The sequence below is a fragment of the Macrosteles quadrilineatus genome, unplaced genomic scaffold, assembly GCF_028750875.1.
Source record: "Macrosteles quadrilineatus isolate MER2022 unplaced genomic scaffold, UCM_ALF_1.0 Scaffold_7__1_contigs__length_78375512, whole genome shotgun sequence".
Taxonomy (NCBI): Eukaryota; Metazoa; Arthropoda; class Insecta; order Hemiptera; family Cicadellidae; genus Macrosteles; species Macrosteles quadrilineatus.
In genome coordinates this window covers 67488426-67514630 of record NW_026542600.1, presented here as the reverse complement: position 1 = coordinate 67514630, position 26205 = coordinate 67488426, and the positions used below count along the sequence as shown (strand labels likewise).

Genomic DNA, 26205 nt, shown 5'->3' with positions numbered 1-26205 from the left:
GACTAAAAATCACTAGTCATAACCTTTAAGATAGGTTATGTTTTTGTTTATAACCATTCATTGCCACCTAAATACAGTATAATCAGCTGATTGGTGTCTGGTAAAACTCATTACAGTACAGTAGTACGCAATGAAACCCCATTTGAATAAGCTAGCGGCAAACAGCTGTTTTCTGGACTATATCCTTGCGTGGGAAGTTCGTCAAAATAATGTAGTGTGGCGTAAAAAATAATAACAATCTTTAAATCACTACCCAAACAAACAAAGTAGGTATTGATTTAGCATAGTCACCTTGACCATTAATAACATAAAGTTACATACGCAAGCCAAGCCTTTCTGTTTAGCAAAGCGACACAATGAATAAGGCCAGCGACTGGGGAAAAGCATTTACATGTACATGTTGTGGTGCTCATTAAAACGGCGTAAATGTTTCAGACTGTTACAATGGCATTGTGCCTGATGGAACTGAAGTTAATTATCCATGTCTGGTATTAATGTGTTAGAGACAATTAAATAAAATAGTGTTGGTTCCACATTGGAACTTGTTTATGTTTGTAATTAATAATTATTCCCAGTAAGTAATTTTAATCTGTCTTCTTGTTTATTAGATTTAACCAAAACTGTATTCGTTGTTAGCATATTATCCTTGAAGTATTACTTTCAGAGGTTAAAACACTGTATTTTTTAAATGTTATACAGTTTTCAGAATACAGTTTTTTATAATTGTTTAGTTTAATAGAGAGCATTTTACTAAAAAAACAGTTTGTTTGGACAGACATTAGGGTCATTCTAATTTCTCTTACAAACGTTTTAGGTATCAGTTTTCAAGTAAGGTAAAGTTTAAAATTTACAAAAGGTTTAAACAGCTTTAATAATTATTGTCAGAAATTAATATTGGACTTTGAAATTAATATTCTAGGAGAATGTGTTATGGAGTTCTGGTGTTTGGGACTAAGTAATTTATCCAATAGCTTCTATAAAGTAAGATTTTTGTCAACGTTGTATTAAGAGGAAAAAGTACAGGTAACCACTATTTTGCAAATACAGACAAATTCTATACATAAAAAATAAAAATACTGTTATTATTAGTTACATACTGTAATGGATATAACAATCTATAATAATCCTGAACAACATTGAAACGAGTTATAACTAAAACTGGCACACGCTACTTCAACTTAAAACTCATGTGAGAGAGAACACCATTTTTTAAAGATTATTTCGGTTAACTGACTTTTTACTCTATGTTATAATGATCTTTAAAATTTTGAGAGATCTGTAGATCTAGCCGACTTGTCATTTGGGAATGTTTGGTTTATAGCTCACCATAAGAGGCCTGGATTAAGGGAGGTTAGACACTTATCAAAGGCATAGTGGGGTGTGAATGCTTTTTACAAAACTTTAGGTAAGCAACCTATATTTTTCCTCTATCTTAGTGAATGTTCCCGCATTGTAAAATTTCTAATTACACCTCTGACACCTACATTGTAAACACCACCTATTCAAGCAATATTTTCCATTTCTACACTGATTATGTGAGTATACTGTAATTATACGTAACCAATGTACACTTTATACAGTGGTTAGCTGGATCTGTGGCTCGGTCGGTAGTTTGACCAATTATGAATCCTTGACAGCGATGTTGTGGGTTCACTTCCTGGCACCTGCCACTTAATTTTATCAGTTCACTCTTGTACTGTACTGGCATTTGTACGTTCCATACACAGGCATTTGTATTTTTGTGAGGCCTGTGTAAACATACAAATGCAAGGTTAAAATCGACTTACAAACCTCTTTAAAAAACCAAACAAGGTTTGTGAATCAAGATTAGTTTCAAGTTTGTTCAAATAGATCGCTAGGCAAGACAAGATTTTGAAAAGGTTATTCTATTGCATAACTCATAACTGAGCAACATTTTTTTTTAAGTTTGACCTAACAAATAGTAATTAGCCCATACACCATTTACAGCATTTGAAAGGTAGATTGGTAGATTATATCTAGACCAAAAGGTGTTCCAGCTCACCATACTAAAAAGAGCTAAATAAATATAAAATAGTTGTGGTTATGAGTTAGTAACAAAATAACCCTATAAGCATCCTAAACATAAGCCAAACTGCACTTTAAAATTATTTGTAAACCCAAGTAAAATTTATCTTATTGTTACTGATTTCTTGTAGCCAGATCAAAACTTAAAATTAACCCTAACAGTAGTAGTTGATCAAAGAGAGATTAAAAGTAGAACCAAGAAATATCACAAAAAATATAAATATTTTTATTTCGGTAAAAAAATACAACTAATTACAAACAGTACTTTACATACAACAGTTAAACATGTTTAAACAACAAACCCTGGTAAAAACAAACATAAGACATAAAAGACAGTATTTTTACAATTTTAAGACATTTTATGAATAAAAACAAATACTGTACTCTGGGCCTTGTGTACTCCTCATAAATGTTTGTGTATGAATTATATCTAATTGTTAAAATTTATATAGATACTGAAAACCAAAATTTTAAAACTTGACAAGTAGTAACTTTGAAATAAATATTTTTTAGACGTTCAGTACTAATAAATTATAAATAATAAATTAAATCATATATGTAAATAAAAAAAAAACACTATTAAAAATTACATACTAGCATTACATCATTGACTATATAACACTACTGTTAAATAGTCAATGATTACATTTACCAATTTACGGAAAACATGAAGTATACTCTGAGATAAATATTGAAAACAAATGGCGGCTTTTCACTTTTAAGTGGAGTATTCAGCAATGCATGGTTAATTTGATTTACTTGGAGGGTCGGCCTAGCAATTGTCCTGTTACACTCTCAAGGTCGGGTAGTCTGCCTCAACTTAAGCTCTGACAGCTTTCAGCATTTTTCATTTTTTACCGATTTCAACCCGGTCCAGCCCTCTTTTGACCTTTGACCAAACTTGTGACGGAAATCAGTCCTCTTCTGAGCAGTCGAATTCATTTTAAAATTATAGAGATGTGTCTGATTAGGATATATGTGGTGAAGAGGGTGCAGTAAGCACAAAATCCAACCAAGATAATGTCGATGAAGCAGGCTTTGAAATCTTGGTGCAATCCCGTCAGAATTCTTTGAATGAAACACTTGTTACGAAGAAATCCAAGGACGTTGATGAGAAAGAAACATCAAAACTGTCCAAACTGCCTGTTTACTAAAGTAAAAAGTATACTGAAAAAGTGTTGAAAAAGTATGCTGAGACCTTCAAAACTGCTTGTGAAATCTGACTCCTTGAAAGCCAGCAGCTTTAAATTTGCCAAGCAAATATCACAAGTTAATAAATACACATCCAATATTCCAAAACTAGTATCACTAAAAACTACACTATCCGCCTTGGTAGGCAAACAAGGTCATTCTCTGTTAAGCAAGGACAAGAAAATACCCATCAAAACCCTGACTAATATCACCTCGTCAAAGCTTCACCCTACTACAAAGTCAATAATTTTATATCCCAGAGACAAACAAATTAACGCCTAGGCCAGGAACCTCACTAACCAAAAGCAGGATTCTTTCACACAGTGTTTCAGCGGTCATCAAAACACCTGCTCAAACAATTGGTACTAAAATTCCAGCCAAAAAGGGTTTGCTCAAAACTCCTGCTCCAGAAGGCATTCCTAGAGCGGTGCTCTGTGACACCAAAATCAAGAGAGTGGTGACCCTATTGGTTCAGCTGTATGTGAACATAACTGCCCAAAGTACTGAGAAAACTATACCCATGAAAAACAGGTATAAAACCATAGTATCCCCCATTCAATACCATATCAGAGGTTCCACTTCTATATATATACTCTTTGGAAAGGCACAAACCATAAGTGATAAAAACATACATGAGAGTCTAACATCCGGACCTAGGCCTGTCACTCCTGTTGTAAACTCTGTATACAGCTATTCAAAAGCTAAACTATGATGTTCTTAAACAAGAAAATGAAAATCTTAAAGTGAAAGATCACTCAAGAAACACCATTCAAATCAAGGCATTTGTGCCACCTCAGGAAATATTTTGGAAACAAGAACATGTTAAGCAACGTTTGCCATTGAGGGAAGAAAAACAAACCCAAATATTAACTGCAATTCCTCAGATCAAAATTACTGTCATGAATAAAAAGTTATTGAATGTCCGAAATCCCAAGGAGTCCTGGTTCCTTCTTCAATAATTCACCTACTGCTGATAACTTCGAGACGTATGACCTTCCCCTCCAAGAGGCGCAAGAGTGAATCTGTCTAAAATCATTAGTCAGGAAAATGTCAGTATTGTTAAGGTTAACACCTTTATACAGTTAAGGATTTGAAGGAAGCGCTGAATAGTCTGGCCATCTTTTAGTCCAGCCAAGGGTACAGTCCCAAGCTCTCTGGGCTCGAAGTCTTTTGTATTAACAGGGTGTCTACTACATTCTGGATAAAAAATTCATGGACAATTCCCGTACATTTAAGGACCTTTGTCGGCGTGATTGCAGAATAATATTCCTGATTTGTCAAACTGTATTAATCTTGTTCTTCGTAGTTTTTCCAGAGAGAAAAGTAAATAATAATAGACAAGAATTAAATTTCAAAATAGAAACTTATTGAAAGTAAACAAACATATACTTTAGGTACAGCTTTTATAGTGTAACAGAAAATGCAATCATTGTCTCCTGCAATAGCGACAAAATCCTAAATATCTCCATCGGTCACGGAAACATCATAACATAGCTTATCCGATCCAGGCGGATTAATTTGGCATTATTCACCCTGGCACAACGTTAGGTTCTCGACTACTTTTGAAAAAAAAATCTTTAATGCATAATGAATATATTGTAACTCGGTTCTAGGTACAAAATCGGTATGGTAAGCGGCTACCAGTAAGCACAGAGTAAGATTATTGTCTTTTCATCTGCAAAGTTAATATCGACACATAGCAATCATTACTTTATCTTAGGCTCAATTACATTTTCTTAGTAATTTTACAGCACTTTCAAAGAATCAAAATACCCAGGCCTAGACCTAACTATTTAGGAGGGCCTATATTAACTGAGTAACAAACAATGAGGTTATAATATCAGCAAAGTCACTACAAACAATATCATCATTCTAGTTCATAAGATTTAGATTGCTTAAAGCATACAACTCAATAAATAAATATGGGAAATAAAAAAAATTGAAACCTGACTGCCAACAATGTACAAAGATACAGAAAATGCTATGACATCATTTGAAACCAAGTAGGCCTACGTAGTGATAAAAATTTAATGCAAACAACCGATGCTTTTGGTTTTGCAATTGAAAGATAAAATATCCATAGAAAAAGGGTTTAACTTAGTTATGTTTAAGATTAGTTACATGTTTTATATGAAACCATAAACAGTTTTATGGCACTAGGCAATGGCCAGCGGCAAATTGAAGTACAAGTAAGAAGCGAAATTTAACAGCCATTATAAAACTATTATTTCCATGATAAAATATGTTTGGGATCTAATAATGATTACCCTAGTAATAAATAAATGTTGTAAGGGATAAAAGTCATACAGCTTTTATGAGCTAAACTACTACTGAGTCAACAGTTCTTGGAAGTACTTGATTTGACACTTGATTGTTGTGATAAAATATTAATGGGTTTGAGAAATCTAATGGGGTTTTTATTGCATATTTGGTTTTTATTGGGGTTTTTATTACTCTAGTAATAAATTATGAAAATGTAAACAAACATCTGATAAACCTTTTATGTGCTCCTAACCAACTAGCGATCGATAAAATTATGGCCCATTAAAAATTTAAGGACATAGTCTGGCATTTAAGGACAATTCCCGTACATTTCATGGCCAGTAAAAAATTAAGTACAATTCCCGGTTTTCCCGGATTTCCCGGTTGGTAGACACCCTGATAAGTTTGATAACTAAAATCCACTTTTCGGAACTGCACCCTTGGCTGGACTAAAAGATGACCAGACAATTCAGCGGTTCCTCGCATGACAAGAAATTTTGATTTTAGGAATTGCAGATATTATTTGGGTTTGTTCATTAGCAATCTATGATCGGCAATTGACAATGGTTAAGTTGCAACTGAAAGCTGTTCTTCTAGCTCACTGCTAGACTGTGAGGTAGTATTGACTTGTTCCATGATCTCATGGTCGTAGGTAGAGTGCAACATCAACGCAAGTACTCCAGCACGATCAGACATTCTCTGCCGAATCTGCCTTTCCTGTTCTACCAGCTCATCTAGTTTCATCCACTGAAACATGACAATGGAAATTGAAATAATAAAGTAACTTTATTATGCCCTATACAGTTGTACAAGGTTCATCACAAATTCAACCAAAAGTTAAAATGTAGACCTACATAACAAAGAGGCAACAAGATATTGCATTGTGATTGTGAAATTGATATTATTACTAACTAATGCCTGGATTTACTCATAGTGCAGTCGTCAAAAAGTATATTTTTCAGTACTGTTCATTATTACAGTCCTTGATTCATTTCAACTCACCATTTTTTTAATGTCATTATATTTTCATGATAGTCTTATACTTAATAGTAATCCTTAAAATTGCCTCTAGCAACTAGTTTTGGCTCCGAAATGAATCCATCATCAGGCTGTATACATACATCATCCTACTTTAGTCATCTGTTGATGACCGCTGTGAGGTTTTTTTTAAACTGCTATGAAGATGATAATGAGGGACAATGAGAAAGAAAGAAAGAACGCAGCCTAATAGGTAAGATAACAAAAGACGCACAACTTGTACCGATTTTGTTGCAAAAGGCAACAAATCAATACAAGTTAACGCGAAGAACAGTCAGCTGTTTTGAACAATAGATCAGTATAGACCAGAATGCACCACACACTAAAGGAGTAGAGGGGATAAGGTCTAGTCGGATGGTCATTTGCTTCCAGCAGTATCAGTTCCTCTCCAAATCTCAACGTAACTAGTTCGGTAAAACTTTCGTTTGTGCAAATTAAATTCATTTCGCGGCGTTTGGTCGGGCAATCTCAAATTTCCTTAAAGTCGTTCAGCCTATATCCCTAAGGGATATAATTGCCTCGCGATCGGAAATTAGAATTTGTGTTGTTGTCAAAAAGTGCAAAAGTTCGTTACCGGCCAAACGCGGTCCGCCATTTGAAAATTTCTCAAACGTTCACACGAGTTTCAATTGATCGCGTCTTGTAGAATACCGACTAGTTACATTTCCTCATCCTGATCCCTTTGTTTGTGTTATATTTGTGGACGTCCAAACTGTAAGTAATTTGTGTTATTTATTTGTTATATATTTAAATTTCAGTGAGTCGCATACTTTGTAAATTTTCCTGTCTTGTTTTGTTAATTCATGTAGAATAAGCACATGTTCCCCAGTTCGATCCCAATTCGCTGATTTTCATATCCATTCATATTGTAACAATCCTCTTTATTTATTAGACTGTGGTAATACAATAGCATTAAGAATAAATAGATGAAAATGTTTTTATAGGGTAATTCAGAGTTGCTTTGTAATATTTTTATATAGTATTTGAATTTTGCACAGAGTCATTATTAAAGGTACAATTCGTCAAAGAGTGTCACAATCAGTATTTAAATTTGGGGGAATCAATTAATATCAAAGGAGGGATTAGGTAGCTGGTTCGGCTGAATCCGGAAGTGTTATCGGAGGCTATGCCAGTTTGCATATAGATGAACCGCCAAAGTGCCAAATTAGCCATAAAACAATAAGCGACGTTCCAGTATATATTATTACGATTAAACGCAATACTGTTTAATCAGTTGACCTTCGAGAATCGACCTTCATATTTACATCGTTGGCCAACGAACAGGACTTGCTTGGCACTGGTCATCTCAAATTAAATTAAAAAACCACTCCTCCGTTGACACCTTCGAGATCGGTGTGAAACCGCGCCAAATATTCCCCTTTGATAAATCCATTCAACGTTCTCAAACAAAACAATTCAGTCTGATTGTATCACTCACGGTCATATTTTATATTACATCACACAATCAGAAATTGTCAAACCGAAATCATTGTAAATCTTAAATACTGCTTAATAAATCAAATTGTTACTCACTTTTTAGTTCTCAATAACCTTGGAAATTCAGTATATGCAATAGTATCTAATTGGTAAACAAAAGGTAATTCAGTAAATCATAAGCCACTACAAAAGATTCACCTTTTAAGTGCAACACTAAACACTAGTGTAGTAGTGAGCAAGTAAATTCAGTGTAGAATTAAGACTGGTAAATTGCTCTCATTAAAGGTATTACATTTTTGGAAGAACCATAACAGTACCAAGGGCGTCCCCTAAGGACCTTTGGGGAATGTTTATATTTTGCAGGGCCCACACATATTTTTTATAACATCAAACTTCCACTGCCAAAAGCTCTGTCTGATATTTTTATTTTCTAGAGTTCTTCCAACCTAGGGGCAACCAACATTTGTAAAGAATTCATTAAAGAGCATTGCAAGGAGTAAATATATTTAAATACAATATTTAAATATATAAAAGTAGTAGAAAGGGGAAACCCTTTTCCTTTTTTCTTTTTTTCTTTACAAACTAGAGGTTGGCATTATTTAAAGTAATACGGTAATACTATTACTGAAGTGTCATCTATTACCGTGGTGATATATTACTCAGAATACCCTATTAATTTAGTAATCTGAACTTTTTAAATGAACGAATAAAATAACTGTCCCGCTTATCACGTCTTCCGTTTACAGCGAACATCACAAAATAATATTACCTTGGTGATAGATTATTGAAAATGAAATTAAATGAAATTATCTTTAATAACAACTTTACTGGCCACCTACAGTTTAGACTTAACTTCCATCAGGTTTTCGGCTTGTCTAATCAGACCATTTTAATATTTACCATTAGTGATTCTATGTGTTTGTATACAAAAACGTACTGTTACCGATTTTATCTTAAGGCCAAATTTGATGGCAGGATTTTATGCCTCTTTGATGTCTGCTAAGCATAGTCAATATTTAATATTTATATACAGGGTGGCTCAAAAATGTAACTTGCACCCCCCCTTAACTGTTCAACCATTCGAGATATTTGAAATCGGTTTGCGGCAACCTTCTTAGATATGAGAGGCTACAATAATTATGGTCAATTTTGAAAATTTTGCCCTTAGGGGTAATAACAATAATAATAATAATAATAACAAAATGCCAGTTCAAAATTACTTTAAATAACTATTGTCTCAATCATTTTTAGCTGCCATTTTGTTATTAATGGTCCGATTTCTATTTTCTTTATGTTAATTGTTATGTTTTGTCAAGACCTACAATATGATACCAAACTTGACTATACTTGCTGTTTGAAAATTTTGAGCTACCCCCTACCCCCGCTACCCCTAAGGGCAACATTTTCAAAACTTACCATAATTATTGTCGCCCTTCATATCCAAACAAGTTGCCGCAAACCGATTTTAAATATCTCGAATAGGTAAAAAGTTAAAGAGGGTGCAAGTTAATTTGTTTGCCACCCTCATGGTTATTTGGATTTGAAACGTTTTAGGGCGCCATTTTGTTATTAGTGAGCCGATTTTGGTTTTCTTTATGTCAATGTTTATGTTTCGTCAAGACCTGTAAAATGATACCAAACTCGACTATACTTGTCATTTGAAAATGTTGAGCTACCCCCTACCCCCACTACCCCTAAGGGCAAAATTTTCAAAATTGACCATAATTATTGTAGCCCCTCATATCTAAGTAGGTTGCCGCAAACTGATTTCAAATATCTCAAATGGTTCAAAAGTTAAGGGGGGCGCAAGTTACTTTTCAGCCACCCTGTATATTTCTTTCTTATTTGACGGTAAATTTAATTTTCATATAGCTGTTTAGCCTCTGGATTACTGTATTATACTTAAAATTGTTTAAGATTATTGCAATATAGTAATTCTTGATTGCTGTCTAGACTATACTTCAGCCCGGTCATGCTCGCTTATGTCAATGTCCTTGACAAAATGAGGTGACTACTTGACACCTTGTAGGTCTGATTAAGTATCGTAAACCATTTAAAAGTAAATTTGATGTGTGTTTTACTCTTTGGTTATATCATAGACGAAGCAACACAAGTAGACTCCTCATCCCATTGTAAATTTTGAAGCTTGTTTTTTGCGTCTAGTTCATGTACGTCCACACTGATCGCTAGTGTAGACAACATTTTGTTTCTATTATTTTAGGGTTATTTTCATGATTTTTGCTTTACTGTTTGGTTATATAACTAGGAGACCAGTTATTGTTTATGATTATATCGTTTTATTAGGTTAAATGAGGTTTTAAATGACTGCAATAACAAGAAACAAATTGTAAACAAAACATAACCTATGTAGTTGGACGTACAGAACTAACAATCAAATTGGCTTCAGCTGTTCCATTAGGATGACTAATCTACTAAGGGAGTATGTTTTATCTATGGTTATATAGTCTGTGGCTAATTACTTTTCAAATATATTTTAATATTTTGTTAAAACAGGTTTGAAGTTGGTAGAATAACAAGTTGATGTAATTGTCAAGAAAAACAATCGATACATGTCAGACAGAGACATGCTACAAGGATGATGAATCTGAAAAACTCACCTGCCGGACTCGTTCCATATCAACTTCAGCTCGTCTTAATTTTTCCCAACAATAGTGCTTGAGGCAGGACTTCTTCGCTTGTCGACAAAACTCTCCGGTGAGATCAAAAACATTTGTGACCAAAGGGCAGCCACAAACCTGCGCACATGATGAGAACATGACCTAATTATACAGGGTGTCCCGGAACTCTCTACCAATATTTTAGGGCATTGTTTTTGGTTAGTTAACATACCTAAATATCATATTTAAATTGTCCGGAAGTCCTTAGTTACTCACACAGCCGCCATTTTGTTTTTTTAAGTTATTAATTTTTTTCTAAGGAATGGTTAAACATACGAAATTGAAACTTTGCACAAACATTTATGACAACTAGACAAAGCTACCAAAAAATTATGACGATTTTTAAAATTCATAAAACAAAATGGCGGCCATTTTAAATTTTGTTTCTTAAATAACTCGAAAACTGTTGATTTTACAAAGATTTCTTAAGAATAACTTTTTTAAGGCAATTTTATTTCAAATCGATTGACACCTTAATTTTGAAGATTGGACAAGTATTAACTGAGATATGGTAGTTTTAGTGATACGTGACCGCTTTTAGCATGCGCTGCAACTAACCTCCAGCGGTTACGTATCAGTAAAACTACCATATCTCAGTTAATACTTGTCCAATCTTCAAAATTAAGGTGTTAATTGATTTGTAATAAAATTGCCTTAAAAAAGTTATTCTTGTAAAATATTTTTAAAATAAACAGTTTTTGAGTTATTTAAGAAACAAAATTTAAAATGGCCGCCATTTTGTTTTATGAATTTTAAAAATCGTCATAATTTTTTTGGTAGCTTTGTCTAGTTGTCATAAATGTTTGTGCAAAGTTTCAATTTCGTATGTTTAACCATTCCTTAGAAAAAATTAATAACTTAAAAAAACAAAATGGCGGCTGTGTGAGTAACTAAGGACTTCCGGACAATTTAAATATGATATTTAGGTATGTAAACAACCCAGGAAAAATGCCCTAAAATATTGGTAGAGAGTTCCGGGACACCCTGTATATCACGATTGTGTAGACAAGCTAAATAATTTAAATACTGTAGAACCTCTATTATCTGGAAGCAGATCAACTGGGCAACATACTATCTCTGATTTGATTTAAACAGCTTTCTTTGGAAAAATTCTAAGAAAATATAACTGCTCGACATTGATTACAGACTAATTAAATAGAGGCAAATAAAAAAACAGTAATCTTTGTAAAACTAAATGTTCTGAGTGTCCACAGTATTCTTGTTTAACTTTTCTCAGATTTTTTTGTAAACAGTTTTCGAGATGTTACCTTTGAAAGTTTAATACATTTCTCTATAAATAACATAGCATTGTACAGCTTAAACTTCTTATCTGATATGAGAACTTTTTCACACAAGCTGTATGTATCTGTCACATATTAGTGTAGGTTTTTTATTTTTTTTTTATTAAAATAAATTAGGCTTACTACAGTCAATAGCATATTACTAGTTTGTGTGCTAATGATTCCTACTGTTACAACAATACTTCAGTAACATTAAATTTACAAATATACTTTTGAGTGTTTTTGAAATTCATAATGTTGACAATTAAATTAAGTAAAACCTCGCTAAACTCGACACCAGGTAACTCGACAGACAACAGCTGACAGGAGGCTCATATAGTCTTACTTAGTCTTTGTCTTACTAATCCTGTTAGACTTTTCAAGTTTTGATTGTTAAATATTCCACATTTCTATAAAGATTGTTTACTCAATATGAAAAAAAAAACACATGTAAGTATTAAATTTATATGTAAAATTACTCTATTATGTATTCATTTATTGAAACCCATTAAACATTTCAATGTTCTAGATAAATCAACAACCTCTGGAGTCTGGGTCCACAAATTGTCGAGTAAGTGAAATTTCTGTACATTGGTGATGTGTCAAAACCGAATCTCAAAACCATCAAAACTTAGGAAAAGTTTCGGTTTTGAGATTCGATCACCAAGTTTCGAGATTCAAAAGTTTCGAAATTGAAGATTTTTGCAGTTTTATTTTTTAAACTAATGAAATTTTTTTGTGCCATTGTTATTGTTTTCAATGTTGTTTTTAATCATGCTGGTAGAAACGGAGCAAACATCACCATTAAGAGTAGCCTACCTAATGAAACAAGTAAATTTTATTCTGAACTTCAAAAGGTATCTTTAATACTATAACTGGTACAATTCAGTTTCACATAGGGATGGTCAAGTCTCGAAATTTCGGGAAATTTTAAATCTCGTTACACGAGACGAGATTTCTTTTTGGCCGAGATTTTTATCGAGACGAGAAAAAAAAAATTAAAAACGCCTGCAGAAAGTCAATGCAATACCCGCAATACAGGAGCGTTTTGTAGTTGCGTTTCCTTTGCGAAGGCGTTCTTATTTAATTAATTCTTTAAATGTAAATATTACTTTAATTATTTTAATAATATTACTTTAATAACATTTGAGAAGTTTTGTTAAGTGTAAGCAGTGTGAGGAATGTTTTATTACTATAAAAAGTCAAAACAAGTATCTATTTTATAAAAACTAATATTGATTTTATTTTATGATTTATTTTATTTTAAGATAAGTTGAACTCTATCCTAACTGATATCACTATGTTTCCTAATCGTAGGCATTTTTAATAAGTTAGGCGTGATTAATAAAAAAATGTTATGCTGATGTTTTAAAAAATTGTAAATATTCTTGCCTATTATCATTATTTTTGTATTTAAACAGTCATCTAACGATGTTACAAAATCAGGTAAAAATTTTGAACGTGCATTTCCCGTTGTGTATGAGAAGGGAAATCCCGTCTCGATCTCGTCTCGAAATTTTATGAGAAATAAAAAATCTCGTCTCGTCTCGTCTCGAACTAAAAATCCAATCTCGTCCATCCCTAGTTCACATCAATATTTACTAAACGCAAAGAAATATTGACCACTAAATGTTCTAATTAATCTAATATTCATGTTTATGTTGGTGTTAGAAGTTTAATTGTTTTTTGTTGTTTATGAAAAATTATGTTGCATTGGGTTTTAAGATTATCACTATTATCAGGCACATTCACATACTGTATTTATGTTATATTATGTCAGGAGTCGATTTCTTTCAGTTTTGATTGCATACTTAACATTTTAAACATTTTATGTTGTTTGACCTTTGTAACCAGCTAAGTAAAATAGTTTCGCGTTTAGGTTTTGAGATTCGAGATTCGGGATTCGATTTTTTAAAGTTTCGGTTTCGGTTTTGAGATTCAAAATTTCTGGTTTTGACGATCACTACTGTACATTACAATTTTAATCCTAAACCCAAGTCTTCTATCATTCATTTAATAAATTGTTTGTTACCCAAATGACCCAAATCCTCCTTCCCTGTGGCTTTAACCTACTATAAATAGATTAATAACATATAACATATATTGTTAATAACATATATTGTTTAAAGTGCATTCATTCCCTTCGGGAGCATACCATTCACCTAAACTATTGCTTATTGTTGTAATTTCTTACCTCTGTATTGCTGACTTTGGGATCCTTGCAGTGTTCAGGACAAAGTACTCGCAGGCGTTTACAGTAAGTGCGGTTGGCAGGGTTGTAAAAGTCACAAAACATATTGTTGCCTTCAATCCTTGTCTTGTATATTGACCCAAAAGAAGCCTGGCTTTCGTACTGTAAAAGAAATGATTAAAAAACCTTAGACAGACTAAAAATTAAACCAAATAATTTGGATATAAAAATAGTTTTGAATAAATAAATACACAGTTTCCCCAAATTTTTTTGCCCCCCATAAATAACCCTATTTAATTATTGTTAGTCATCTTATGTAAAAAAATGTTTAGGCCTACATTAGTGGTCAGGTACCTTCCAGACTAATTATCTCTAAATTTCATTGGATTTATGTTTTGTATTGTACACACACCGTGGCAAATCTATGAAACTGGACATACCAAATGTTTATTTACATCTGATTTGTAATATAGATGATTTGTTTTATTTTGAAAAAATATTATTATTAATTGTTTGAACTAGTAAAAAAGCTAAGTAGGAAATATTAATGTGTTTTTAAATTAATTTGTCTAAATAAAAATCAACTGTCAAATGAAAATTACTGCTTACCAAAAACCTAAAAACTAAACTACTAACTTTACTCAATTAAAAAAATCTTCACTCACAAAAAAATTTAATGGCCCAGAAAATTTATTCCTAACTACTTTCGCGTCATAGTACAGCTCGTGACATCTAAGCTGGCACTTGGCCGATCGCTACTAGTATCTAGTTAGTTAGTATCTAGTATCAGGTTGCATCTACTGACCTTGCTACCCATATGAAGGCACTCAAGTACATAATACAAGGGAATCCTGGGGAGTCAACCCTGTGAGGCAGCGGAAATATTTGCATTCCGGTCCCTACCTCCCTCCACCCTCCTTCCACCTACGCTGCCCGCACTAGGTCAAGTGCCAGCTTTTTCGGAATCAAAAGTGTTCCTTTGAATCAATTTGTTAAAAAATAATTTAATAACTTTATTATTCTCATTGTCAAGTCTACTACAGTTTTGGACATAGCTATACTTTTGACACTAATATCACTGCCATGTGACATGTAGTTTACACATATATTAGTTTTCTAAGTAATTCTCAAAAGATGAACTAGATCATGATATAGAGTCATTGGCAGAGCTGTTCCAGGAGTTGTTCACTGGCTCAACAACAACACGACTCAACCATAAATCACAGAACCATTTTACACCTTGCATACTTATAATAGACTACATTTGTCTTATTCATTCTAATTTAGATATCTTAGCACATGCAACTACCACTTGTTACAAGTCCCGAAACACATCACTGTGTTATATCGCTCTTTAACTGAGTTGGAACATGGAACGCTAAAACATATTTTAAGTAATTAAATTATGGCCGCCGTTAGGTTCAGGTCTTGCCAAGCAACAGGCAGATAAGGCAAAGCAGCAGCAGTTAAATTCAAACAACTTGTTATTACTGTATTCTACAAGTGGAGAGGATTGTCTCGCAACAGGCTTTACTTGTATAAAATACCAAGACTCAGCATCTTCTCTTCTTGAAATCCCTCTGCCTGACACGGTGGATGATAACATGGAGGCAAGAAGAAGTTAGCTTCTCAAGCCGGACAGCGATTTGCCCAACAATATCGCCAAACTTCAGAGTTACTGTACTACGCTAGGCTGGTTTGAGCATGAATACACCGTCTTAGAAGTCGGCCGATCTGGAGTCTTCTTTGCTGCTGTTAAAGTCAGGGGGGGTGGTGATAATTCCTTTGCAGTTAGCACGATCCCTTTTGATCCTCACTATCAACTCATTGTCAAAGGCTTAGCAGCTTTAAAAGCTCTTGAAGAACTTCCTCACTGAAGAATGTGAAATCCAATAGTAGTTCATCCTATCTCTTGTCCTCTCTCCTTAGTCATCTCCCTCCTTCTTAGTCATCTCTAAGCCGATACTAAGAAGAGGAACAAGCTTCGACAGATTCAATTTGGATGTTCACATTTTGGTGATATTTATGTACAATTTTGTGTTTGTTTTGTGGTAAAAACACTGCAATAGCAGAAAATGAAATAACACCTGAGGAGGACTCAGGAGATGAGATTGTGCCTCCTTCCCTGAAGGAGTGTTTCAAGCAAGACTGTCTCAATTAATGAAAATCAATTGGACAAAAACATAGAATTTGTCAACAACTCAAACAGTGCTGGAATCAGTTGTTTCATAGACATAGTCATGGACATAGATATATTTTATTTGCACATACCATTCTTTACATGTGGTGGTACGTAAAGAATATATGCAATGTATTAATTAAAATATCCTAATATAAACTAAAATAGAAAACATGAAGATAATCTAAATTAACGAAATTGAATGATTCTAAGCTAAAGATGTTAAGACAATCTACAATTGAATAAAAGGCTCTGCCAATTAGGTGATCGCCTATTTGATCTTAGAAATGATTTTCATTTAGCAGTTAACAGCTTGCAGGCTATATCCTGAATTTTGTAACCTCAATATCTACTTGACTCCAGTAGCCTGACCCCATGAGATCATACTGATACAATACCTCAATACATGCTTATAATTTGATATAAGCATGATAAACGGCCCTTGAGTGTGCAAAATTACAATTGACATGAATCTAAGTTAATTTTTAAATTAATCCAGATGTACATTCCCCTTAAGTGGTTCATCTAGCAGCAAAATCAGTGATCTTATTTTTCTGTCAAGGAAAAATTTGGATGATTTCCCCCAATTGCATCAATATCGGTGACGATTCTTTGCAATCACAGTAAAATCCTTGATGATTTCCTGCAATTGCGGCAACATTTATGGTGAGTTTCAGTGATCGCGACAAAATCCAATATGATTTCCAGCGATCGAGGTAACATCCGTGTTGATTTCTTGTCATCGCGGCAACTCCCAACATATTTTTTGCAACTGGGGCAACGTCTATTATTCGTGATAGTTTCCTGGGATCCTTATTTTCAAATATGCAAAACAAACAAAAAACCGGCGATTTCAGGAAGATTTTAGCAATTATTCAAACATTTAAATTTCCCGGTTATTTACAAACTCACGCACAATTCACAGATTTTAGCCCGTCATCAAAATTCACTTACAATTCCCGGGTTTTGTGGCTTCGGAGTCGGCTGGACATCGTGACTGAGCTTTTATACCCTTATAATTGTAATATAAGAAAAGACCACACAAATCTCAACAATTAATTTGTTGTTTGTTGATGTTTGTAGAACCCCGGCTAACCGAATTCAGGTTAACCAAATCCTGGGTTAACCGAAACGGCTCCATGAAATAATACAGGGCTAAAATATAAGTAATACCAATGCTTTAGTAACTTCAGTTGTTTAGTTTAAAGTATTTTCTAACCCATTGTTAAATTTCTGTAGCTAAAATAAAATACTGTGTTATATAGACAATGTTTTAAATTTATTTTCTAACTCACCATGGTAATACATAGGCTGTTTTTAGCATATGACGGGTAAACCAAAAAATTTTTTAACCGAAAAATTGGTTATCCGAAACGGCTCTCCCCTCTTTATTTCGGTTAACCAGGGTTCTACTGTAGTTAAGCAGGCATTTAGTTATCAGAATATCCTAGTTTAAAGACAGATGTAAGCTATTATCTAAGGAGGAATCTACATTTATCACTAGATTGCTCTCACAGCTACTTTTGACAGCCAAATACGGCCAAACATGGACAGTCTTCTGAAGATCCGAAGGTAGGAGCTACCAAGCCCTTGGCAATGAGTTGGTCGCATTGATCAAAATGAATCGTTCCAACAGTGGAGGAGTTATTACCACCTCCATTGACCATTAACAGTAGCAAAGTAGACTCAAGATCATCCGACTTCAACGACAGTGTACTTAAGCTCAAACCAGCCTAGCGTAGCAGAGTAACTATGCAGTAAGGCGATCTTGTTGGGCAAATCGCGATTGTCGGGTTTGAGAAGCCCCCTTCTTCTTGCCTCCATTTGCTGCTTGGCTTTTTCAGCCTCCTGCTTGGCGAGGCCTGCACTGACCAGCTGAACAGCCCTTTTATTATGGTGTGATGTATTTAAGTCAAATTTTTATGACTTTGTCACAGAACATAAAAGCATCATTCCACGCTTTTCGCGCATTGCTGAAAAACTTGGGCCGCTGTACCCAAATTTGAGGCATACGCTATTATCATTTTGCTTCTTCATTTAGTATGTTTCTGAACCTACCTTGTTGAAGCATTTCTCCATATGTTTGATGGCAGTGCGTGAATGGATCTCGTGTCCACAGGTAATACAATACATACTCATTTCTCCTTCTTCTTCTGTCTCCTCTTCGTTTTCTTCTATCAGCGCATTCTTAGCTCTCTCTAGGATAGCATCTAGCTCCTGTAAGAATATATTGATAATCAGCTAAACTTAACTAATGAAATTATTCTCTGATTCGCCCCCCAATATAAAAAAGTTGTTTGTATTATGAATTAACGATAACATTGAAATATTTCTGAATATATAACAATCTTTTGGTTATATTGAAGCAAAATTGGCTGTTTTCACTAGATGAGTTGCGGCTACAGTATTACTTTTTATCTGTAGAGCAAAAAAGAATAACCTGGATTCGAGGACACTAAACAGGAGAATAATTATTATGATAAATATTTTTTGTGTTTATCATTGTGTAAAAAGTATATTCCCCACACTTTGATGTTTATAAAAAAAACTATTTTTTCATGAATGACGATTCAAATTGACGATTGAGGCTTTTAGAAACTCTACCCCAATACATATGTATAAAATTGTAAAGAATTTACTGTATAATATTTGTACAACTTATAATTACGACGTAAACTCTGATACAAAGTAAAATCACACCAAAACTTGTTAGTTGTTGGTCAACAGAGATTCAGGTTAGTTACTCAGACAAATATTCACAAAGTAACAGCTGATAACTTCAGCACCAGTGGTGCAATCTAAAACAATTTATTACCACAATGCACAGAATTTCATGGACTTTTTAATGAGACACTTTATCATATAGGCCAGTAAAAATAGGTTTTTGCCCGGAAATAATTCTCGGAAAGCTGGAAATCGTTTTAATCCTTTTGTTTTGTATAGAAGTAAAAGGATTTGAAGTTTGTCCCATTTTTCCAGGTGAGCTTCTGACCTGGGACCACAAAAACCTTGAAATTTAGGGTTATTTTTTAGTTTTTTACTAAAACGTCAAAGAACCGTCCAGCCTACAGAAAAACACATAATAAAAGAATTGTAGAGTATAGAATTCCGCATCCATTGAGTATCTGGTGATGAAAATCGAACCGATATTAAGTTATTTATAGTAATTTAAATAAAGTTATTTTATTAAGAAATATTGAACATTGCATTTATATTTCTTCTAGAAAATGGATTCCAAGTACATTATTGTTTACAAAGTAATTAATACGAATTACAAATACCCTTGCCGCAGCAAACCTACAGACTAAGGGATTTTCCATTTACCTGGCTGGATTTATACTAAAATATTCCCTAAAAATTGTCAGACTTATTTCCTATTTGATTAACATTAATTTTAGTGAGTACTTAGGTTTGCTGCAACAGGGAAGATATTGAGATGTGTTTTTTATTGCAATGTCGATAGCTTAGTATTAAATAAAGAAAATTTCCAAATTTGGTTGAAATATATCCATAAACAAGCAAACTTCAACAGTTTGTTTATCCTCCATAAGAATTGCATGGTAGTTTAAATTTACATTTTTTTTTTATAATCCCCGTAACCGTTGGGCATACAACAACGCTTCAATATACAAATAAATTATTTATTTTTTAAGCTCTACATAATCGTTTGGAGAAAAATAGTAAAATTTTTTGCTTTTTGGGTCAAAAAAGGGAAAAATCAATATTTACCCTATAAAGCCCCCCATAAACCCCCTCTCCCATAGTACGATTATGATGGTTCGTGAACTTATTAGAATAAATGTAGTTTTACACGTTCGTACCAAATTTCATCAAAATCGGATCATTGAACATTTCATATTTAACATTTATATTACTTCTAGAAAATGGATTCTAAGTACATTATTATTTACAAAGTAATTAATACGAATTAAAAAAACTGACTTTTTTTGTCTCTTTTGTCGTGAATCATGAATTGCAGGTCTAACTTCCTCCTCCTCTGTGCGCGTCTCATAGCTTATTTTTGGGTTTTCTTTGCCTGGTGGGTTGGTGCAAGAAACGCCTTTAGAGTGTTGTATATTTGACTCCGCATGGGATACTTCCAAATCCAACAAGTGTTGAAGCTGCACCACAAGATCTTCTTAACAATATCTCATGTAAGTGTGCAAAAGGATGTAAAAGTGGTTGCACTTGTTGGAAGAACGGAGTCAAATGTATGAGGAATGTTTTTTAAGTTCTCCGTTCCAGCGCTGCGATTTTGGACATTTGCGCTGTGTATGTGCATCTATTGGCAAGCCTGCACCACCCACTGCATTGCTCATCGTGAACGTTAGTGGGGCCGTCTTTAAATGCCCTTACCCACTCGTGTAACATTCCGTCACTCATAATGTTCTCGCCATACACTTGATAAGTCTTTAGATGACTTTTAATGGCATTCACGCCATTAGCAGTTAAAACCCTAATTACAGCACGCACTTCACAGTCGGCGGCAGCCTCAATTGGCGGCAACATTTTGAATGCTCGAAGCCGTATGTAAACACGGCCGATTTTTGCCGAATTTCCGGTGCAGGCTTGCCAGTAGATGCACATACATAGCGCAAATGTCCAAAATGCCAATCGCAGCTCTGGAACGGAGAAATTTAAAAACGGAACTTACTTAAAAAAAAAACATGCCTCTTACAACTCTGGGTGTTTCTTGCACCAATCCATCAGAAAAAGAAAAACCACAAATAAGCTATGATGCCCGTACAGAGGAGGAGGCAGTTAGACCTGCAGTTCCGGATTTACCACGAAAGAGACAAAAAAATCTTATAAGATTTTAGCGAATTTCCCATATAGCGAATGAGCAATTACTGCAGGTCTCATGGTAAGACCTAGACCCGGAACCGATTTACTTTTTCGTTTTAGGGTCCCCAGAAGCCAAAAACACCATCCGTTTGAATATGTATAAATATTTACCTAATTATTTATGTATGTTATATATGTCCGTTAGCGCGATAACTCGAGCAAAAATGATCAGATTTTGATGAAATTTTGTACAAACGTGTAAACCTACATTTATTCGAACGAGTTTACGAACCATCATAATCGTACTATGGGAGCGGGGGTTTATGGGGGGTTTTATATGGTAAAAATGTATAGACCCAAAAAGCACACAATTTCATAATTCCTCTCCAAACCATTTTGTAGAGCATAAAAAAATAAATAATTTATTTGTATATTGAAGCGTTGTTGTATGCCCAACGGTTACGGGGATAATAAAAAAAAATTAAATTTAAATTACCATGTTACTCTTATGGAGGATAAATAAACTGTTGAAGTTTGCTTGTTTATGGATATATTTCAACCAAATTTGGAAAATTTCTTTATTTAATACTAAGCTATTGACATTGCAATAAAAAACACATCTCAATACCTTCCCTGTTGCAGCAAACCTAAGTACTCACTAAAATTAATGATAATTAAATAGGAAATAAATCTGACAATTTTTAGGGAATATTTTAGTATAAATCCAGCCAGGTAAATGGAAAATCACTTAGTCTGTAGGTTTGCTGCGGCGAGGGTATTTGTAATTTGTATTAATTACTTTGTAAATAATAATGTACTTGGAATCCATTTTCTAGAAGAAATATAAATGTTAAATATGCAATGTTAAATATTTCTTAATAAAATAACTTTATTTAAATTACTATTAAATAACTTAATATCGGTTCGATTTTCATCACCAGATACTCAATGGATGCGGAATTTTATACTCTACAATTCTTTTATTATGTGTTTTTCTGTAGGCTGGACGGTTCTTTGACGTTTTAGTAAAAAACTAAAAAATAACCCTAAATTTCAAGGTTTTTGTGGTCCCAGGTCAGAAGCTCACCTGGAAAAATGGGACAAACTTCAAATCCTTTTACTTCTATACAAAACAAAAGGATTAAAACGATTTCCAGATTTTTTTAACTAATTTTACTGGCCTACATATGGATAATTATATATTTCAGTGAATAAAACGTGTTTTAAAACTGTGACTATTATAGTCGCTCTACTACTTCACGAACAAGTAAAAATAGATTGATTGGTTTTTGTTGTTGTGTTGTGAGATCATGTTTTTTGTACCATAATATTGGAAAATATGCTTAGGCCAACGTTTTATTTTCTTAACGAACCTACACTAATGAAAAATAATCAGTTTTAAAATTAAAATAGTGAAATGTATTTTGTTTCAAAAATAAAACAATTAAGTAGCCTAATTTAAAATGAGGTACCAATGGTACTAAAACCGAGAATCAATTTTGGCTAAGAACCAGTACTGGTACCGACATTGAAAAAGTGGTACCGACTCATCACTAGTTTACTCCAAATTAATGGTTAAAAACAATTGTAAAATGGAATAAGTTTTATACTGTTAGGAAAATACGATCTAAACTTAGTCTTTGTTGCATAGATGAACTTGATCTCACAAAGGGATCACTATAATTGAGTAATAAAGTGAACAAAAATTTTGAGCAAAGTTAGTTGTACCATGTACACGTCACAAAACTGCCAAAAATGGTATGTTTCAAAAAATCATAACAAGATATATTTCATGTCTACAAAGAAATGAGTGGTACCACTGCAATAAGGAAGAAATTTTTCATATTATGGTGCAAAAATAATTTGGGTATAATTAGATATGATCTTACAACAAAAAAACCAATTTTAACGTGTTCGTGGCAGAGCAACTATAATAGTCGCAGTCGTAAAACACATTTTATTCACTGATATATATAGTTATCCATATGATAATGTATCTCATTTGAAAGCTCATAAATTTCTGTGCATTGTGATATTTAATTGTTTTGATGTGATAAAAAGGTTTACACTTGGAAATTGGCTAGTTAGAATGTTTCATTGCATTTTTTTACTTGAAAAACACCGTAATAGCGTACCTCAAAAATATTAATAGAAAGACATAAAGACAGGGGTTGTTGTAGTATAACCAATCCATTCAGAAAACTTGGTAAAACTATTTAAAAAATGGTACTGGTATTGAGAATGTTTTTTAGGTATCGGTATCGAGAATCGATAAATTTTGGTATCAACCACCAATTCATCAACCATCACCAATTCATCAAATATTGTTAACGCTTCTGCTACATTATATGTAGGGATGGACGAGATTGGATTTTTAGTTCGAGACGAGACGAGACGAGATTTTTTATTTCTTATAAAATTTCGAGACGAGATCGAGACGGGATTTCCCTTCTCATACACAACGGGAAATGCACGTTCGGAATTTTTACCTGATTTTGTAACATTGTTAGATGACTGTTTAAATACAAAAATAATGATAATAGGCAAGAATATTTACAATCCTTTATTAAAAAACATCAGCATAACATTTTTTTATTAATCACGCCTAAATTATTAAAAATGCCTACGATTAGGAAACATAGTGATATCAGTTAGGATAGAGTTCAACTTATCCTAAAATAAAATAAATCATAAAATAAAATATTAATTTTTATAAAATAGTTACTTGTTTTGACTTTTTTTATAGTAATAAAACATTCCTTACACTGCTAACACTTAACAAAACTTCTCAAATGTAATTAAAATAATTAAAGTAATATTTACATTTGAAGAATTATTTAAATAAGAACGCCTTCGCAAAGGAAACGCAACTACAACACGCTCCTGTATTGCGGGTATTGCATTGACTTTCTGCAGGAGTTTTTATTTTTTTTTTTTTATTTTTTTTTTTTTAATTCTCGTCTCGATAAAAATCTCGGCCAAAAAGAAATCTCGTCTCGTGTAACGAGATTTAAAATTTCCCGAAAATTTCCCGAAATTTCGAGACTTGACCATCCCTAATTATATGTTATTTTTATTTGAATGTGTTTGGCTATTTAAGTGTTTTTGTTTTTGTTGTTGTTGTTCAAATAAGTTTTTTTTAAATCCCTTAAGTTTTGTACCAACCTATACTAATGCAAAATACTGTAAAATTAAAATTCTGTATAGATATCATGTTTTAAAATTGGAAAATTAAGTAGCCTACCCTAAAAAATTAAAATAAGGTACCGATGGCACTGGAACCGAGAACCGAGAATCGATTTTGGCTAGGAACCGGTACCGGTACTGACTTTGAAAAAGTGGTACCGACCCATCACTAATACTAACCAAATGGCGTTTGTCTAGTTCTTGCAATATATTCTTGACTTCCCATTGCTGCTTGCGTATAGTATCCAACTGTTGTCTGTTCATAGTCTCCGCTATGCTAGGAGTCACGGCCCACTCCTGTATCCGTTGAGGCAGTACCTACACATGGAAACATGAATCAGTACTTTTCTGCAAACAAACTAACATTATCTATATTTGGATATTGAATGTGGGAAGTGTCAGTTTAGAATGTGTAAAAAATAGATGGGACGAAGAAAATATGGTAGGAGGAATAATTCTGTTGACTAGACTGCAAGTCCATCTTGAGTTGATGTTGGTTGATCTTGATTATTAATAAGAGTGTGTAAGAAACATTAGTATAAGTTTTAGGATGTACAATAGAACCCCTCATATTCGGCCTCAGAATTTCAGGTCCTCGGTTTATCCAGTCCCATCCCGAAATCAATACCAAAAATATTTCCCCTGGCTGTACACGTACTAACGTAGTCTCCATTACTTGAGCGTTCTCACGGATTGTCTGTTTCCTGTTCATATATCCACTACTTACTTAAACTAGTAGATTCTAAAAACAGACTTAAACACTACATTTAACACATCACAAGTTGTTATTAGAGAAAAATTATCGTTTTAATAATAGTTTGGTTTATCCGGCCAAAATGTTATCCGGACAGGGGCTCGGCCCCAAGAAGGCCGTTGAGAGCCGTTGGATGAGGGGTTTTACTATTTGATGCTCATGGTCAGAATGTGTACCACAGGGTGAGGCAATGAAGCACCCCAATTAAACCCAGTTTGATTTTCCGAGTCTAAGGTAAATGTGATTCTTTTATCCATTTTAAAAATATTTATTAAAATAAAATGTTGTTAGTCTCAAACAAAGTACATGTAGGAATTACAAAAATATAAAACTTCCCCGTCAAAACCATCCAATAGTACATAAAGGCTGATTAATTAACTATTTGAAAGCACAAAAAAGATGTCAAACAACACTTGTAATAATATATTATTTTCACTTATACGGTTTACCTACAAGACAGTAAATACATATAAAAGATGGTAAGTGGTGATCGATTTCGATTAGACACTCCAACCATCATCAGACCCAATAGGCGAATGACACACAACCATGATATGAGCTTAACATATTTTATATGTATTTATCGTCTTGTGAGTAAACAGTATAAGTGTAAATACTAAATATATTATTATAAGTGTTATTGTGTTATAAAATTATTGACTATTTTTTTTGCTTTCAAGTAATTTAATAACACATAGGATACTGATCAAAAAGTTATTTAATTAAATGTTTGTGTGTAATAAATGAAAATTATGAGAGAAAAATGAGTAAGCCATGTTAACAAGAAGAACCACAATAGAATAATGTTTATTTGTACAGTATAATGAATAATTTAAAAATCATCAGCTGTAATTAATTTTAAACAGGATAAAGAACAAAATAACTAAAAGAACTGAACAAACTATACCATGGATAAACATTTAACTTTTCCATCCGCTCACCTGATAGATGCGGTTGGTGGCTAGGAGACGACCACACTCATTGCTACAATACTTGCTGTTGGGTCGGTTCTGGCGGGTACAGTTAGGCCCATAGCACTGCATGGGACCAATCACCTTTGTGCTGTGTACATACTCTACATCAGAGTCTGACTGAGTCTTCTTACTCTCTGTAGCAACCCCGGCAGTAGTCTTGCGACCTCTCCGTCCCATCACATTGCCCTTCTGACAACACATTAC

The 26205-nt window shown here is 33.5% G+C and overlaps 1 protein-coding gene across 1 annotated transcript in view; it reads right to left on the bottom strand.

Annotated features, from left to right (window-relative positions):
• Positions 1-2282: 2282 nt before the first annotated feature.
• The window catches only part of LOC128998534 (CXXC-type zinc finger protein 1-like), a 42976-nt gene continuing 19053 nt past the window's right edge, over positions 2283-26205 (bottom strand). Inside the window, exons 6-11 of the mRNA XM_054424705.1 lie at positions 25969-26190; positions 24454-24591; positions 18361-18519; positions 14127-14285; positions 10593-10730; positions 2283-6246 (exon numbers count right to left, since the gene is read on the bottom strand). Of these exons, the coding sequence (XP_054280680.1) occupies positions 6067-6246; positions 10593-10730; positions 14127-14285; positions 18361-18519; positions 24454-24591; positions 25969-26190 (996 nt within the window). The 3' untranslated portion in view covers positions 2283-6066. The remainder of the gene's footprint in view (positions 6247-10592; positions 10731-14126; positions 14286-18360; positions 18520-24453; positions 24592-25968; positions 26191-26205) is intronic.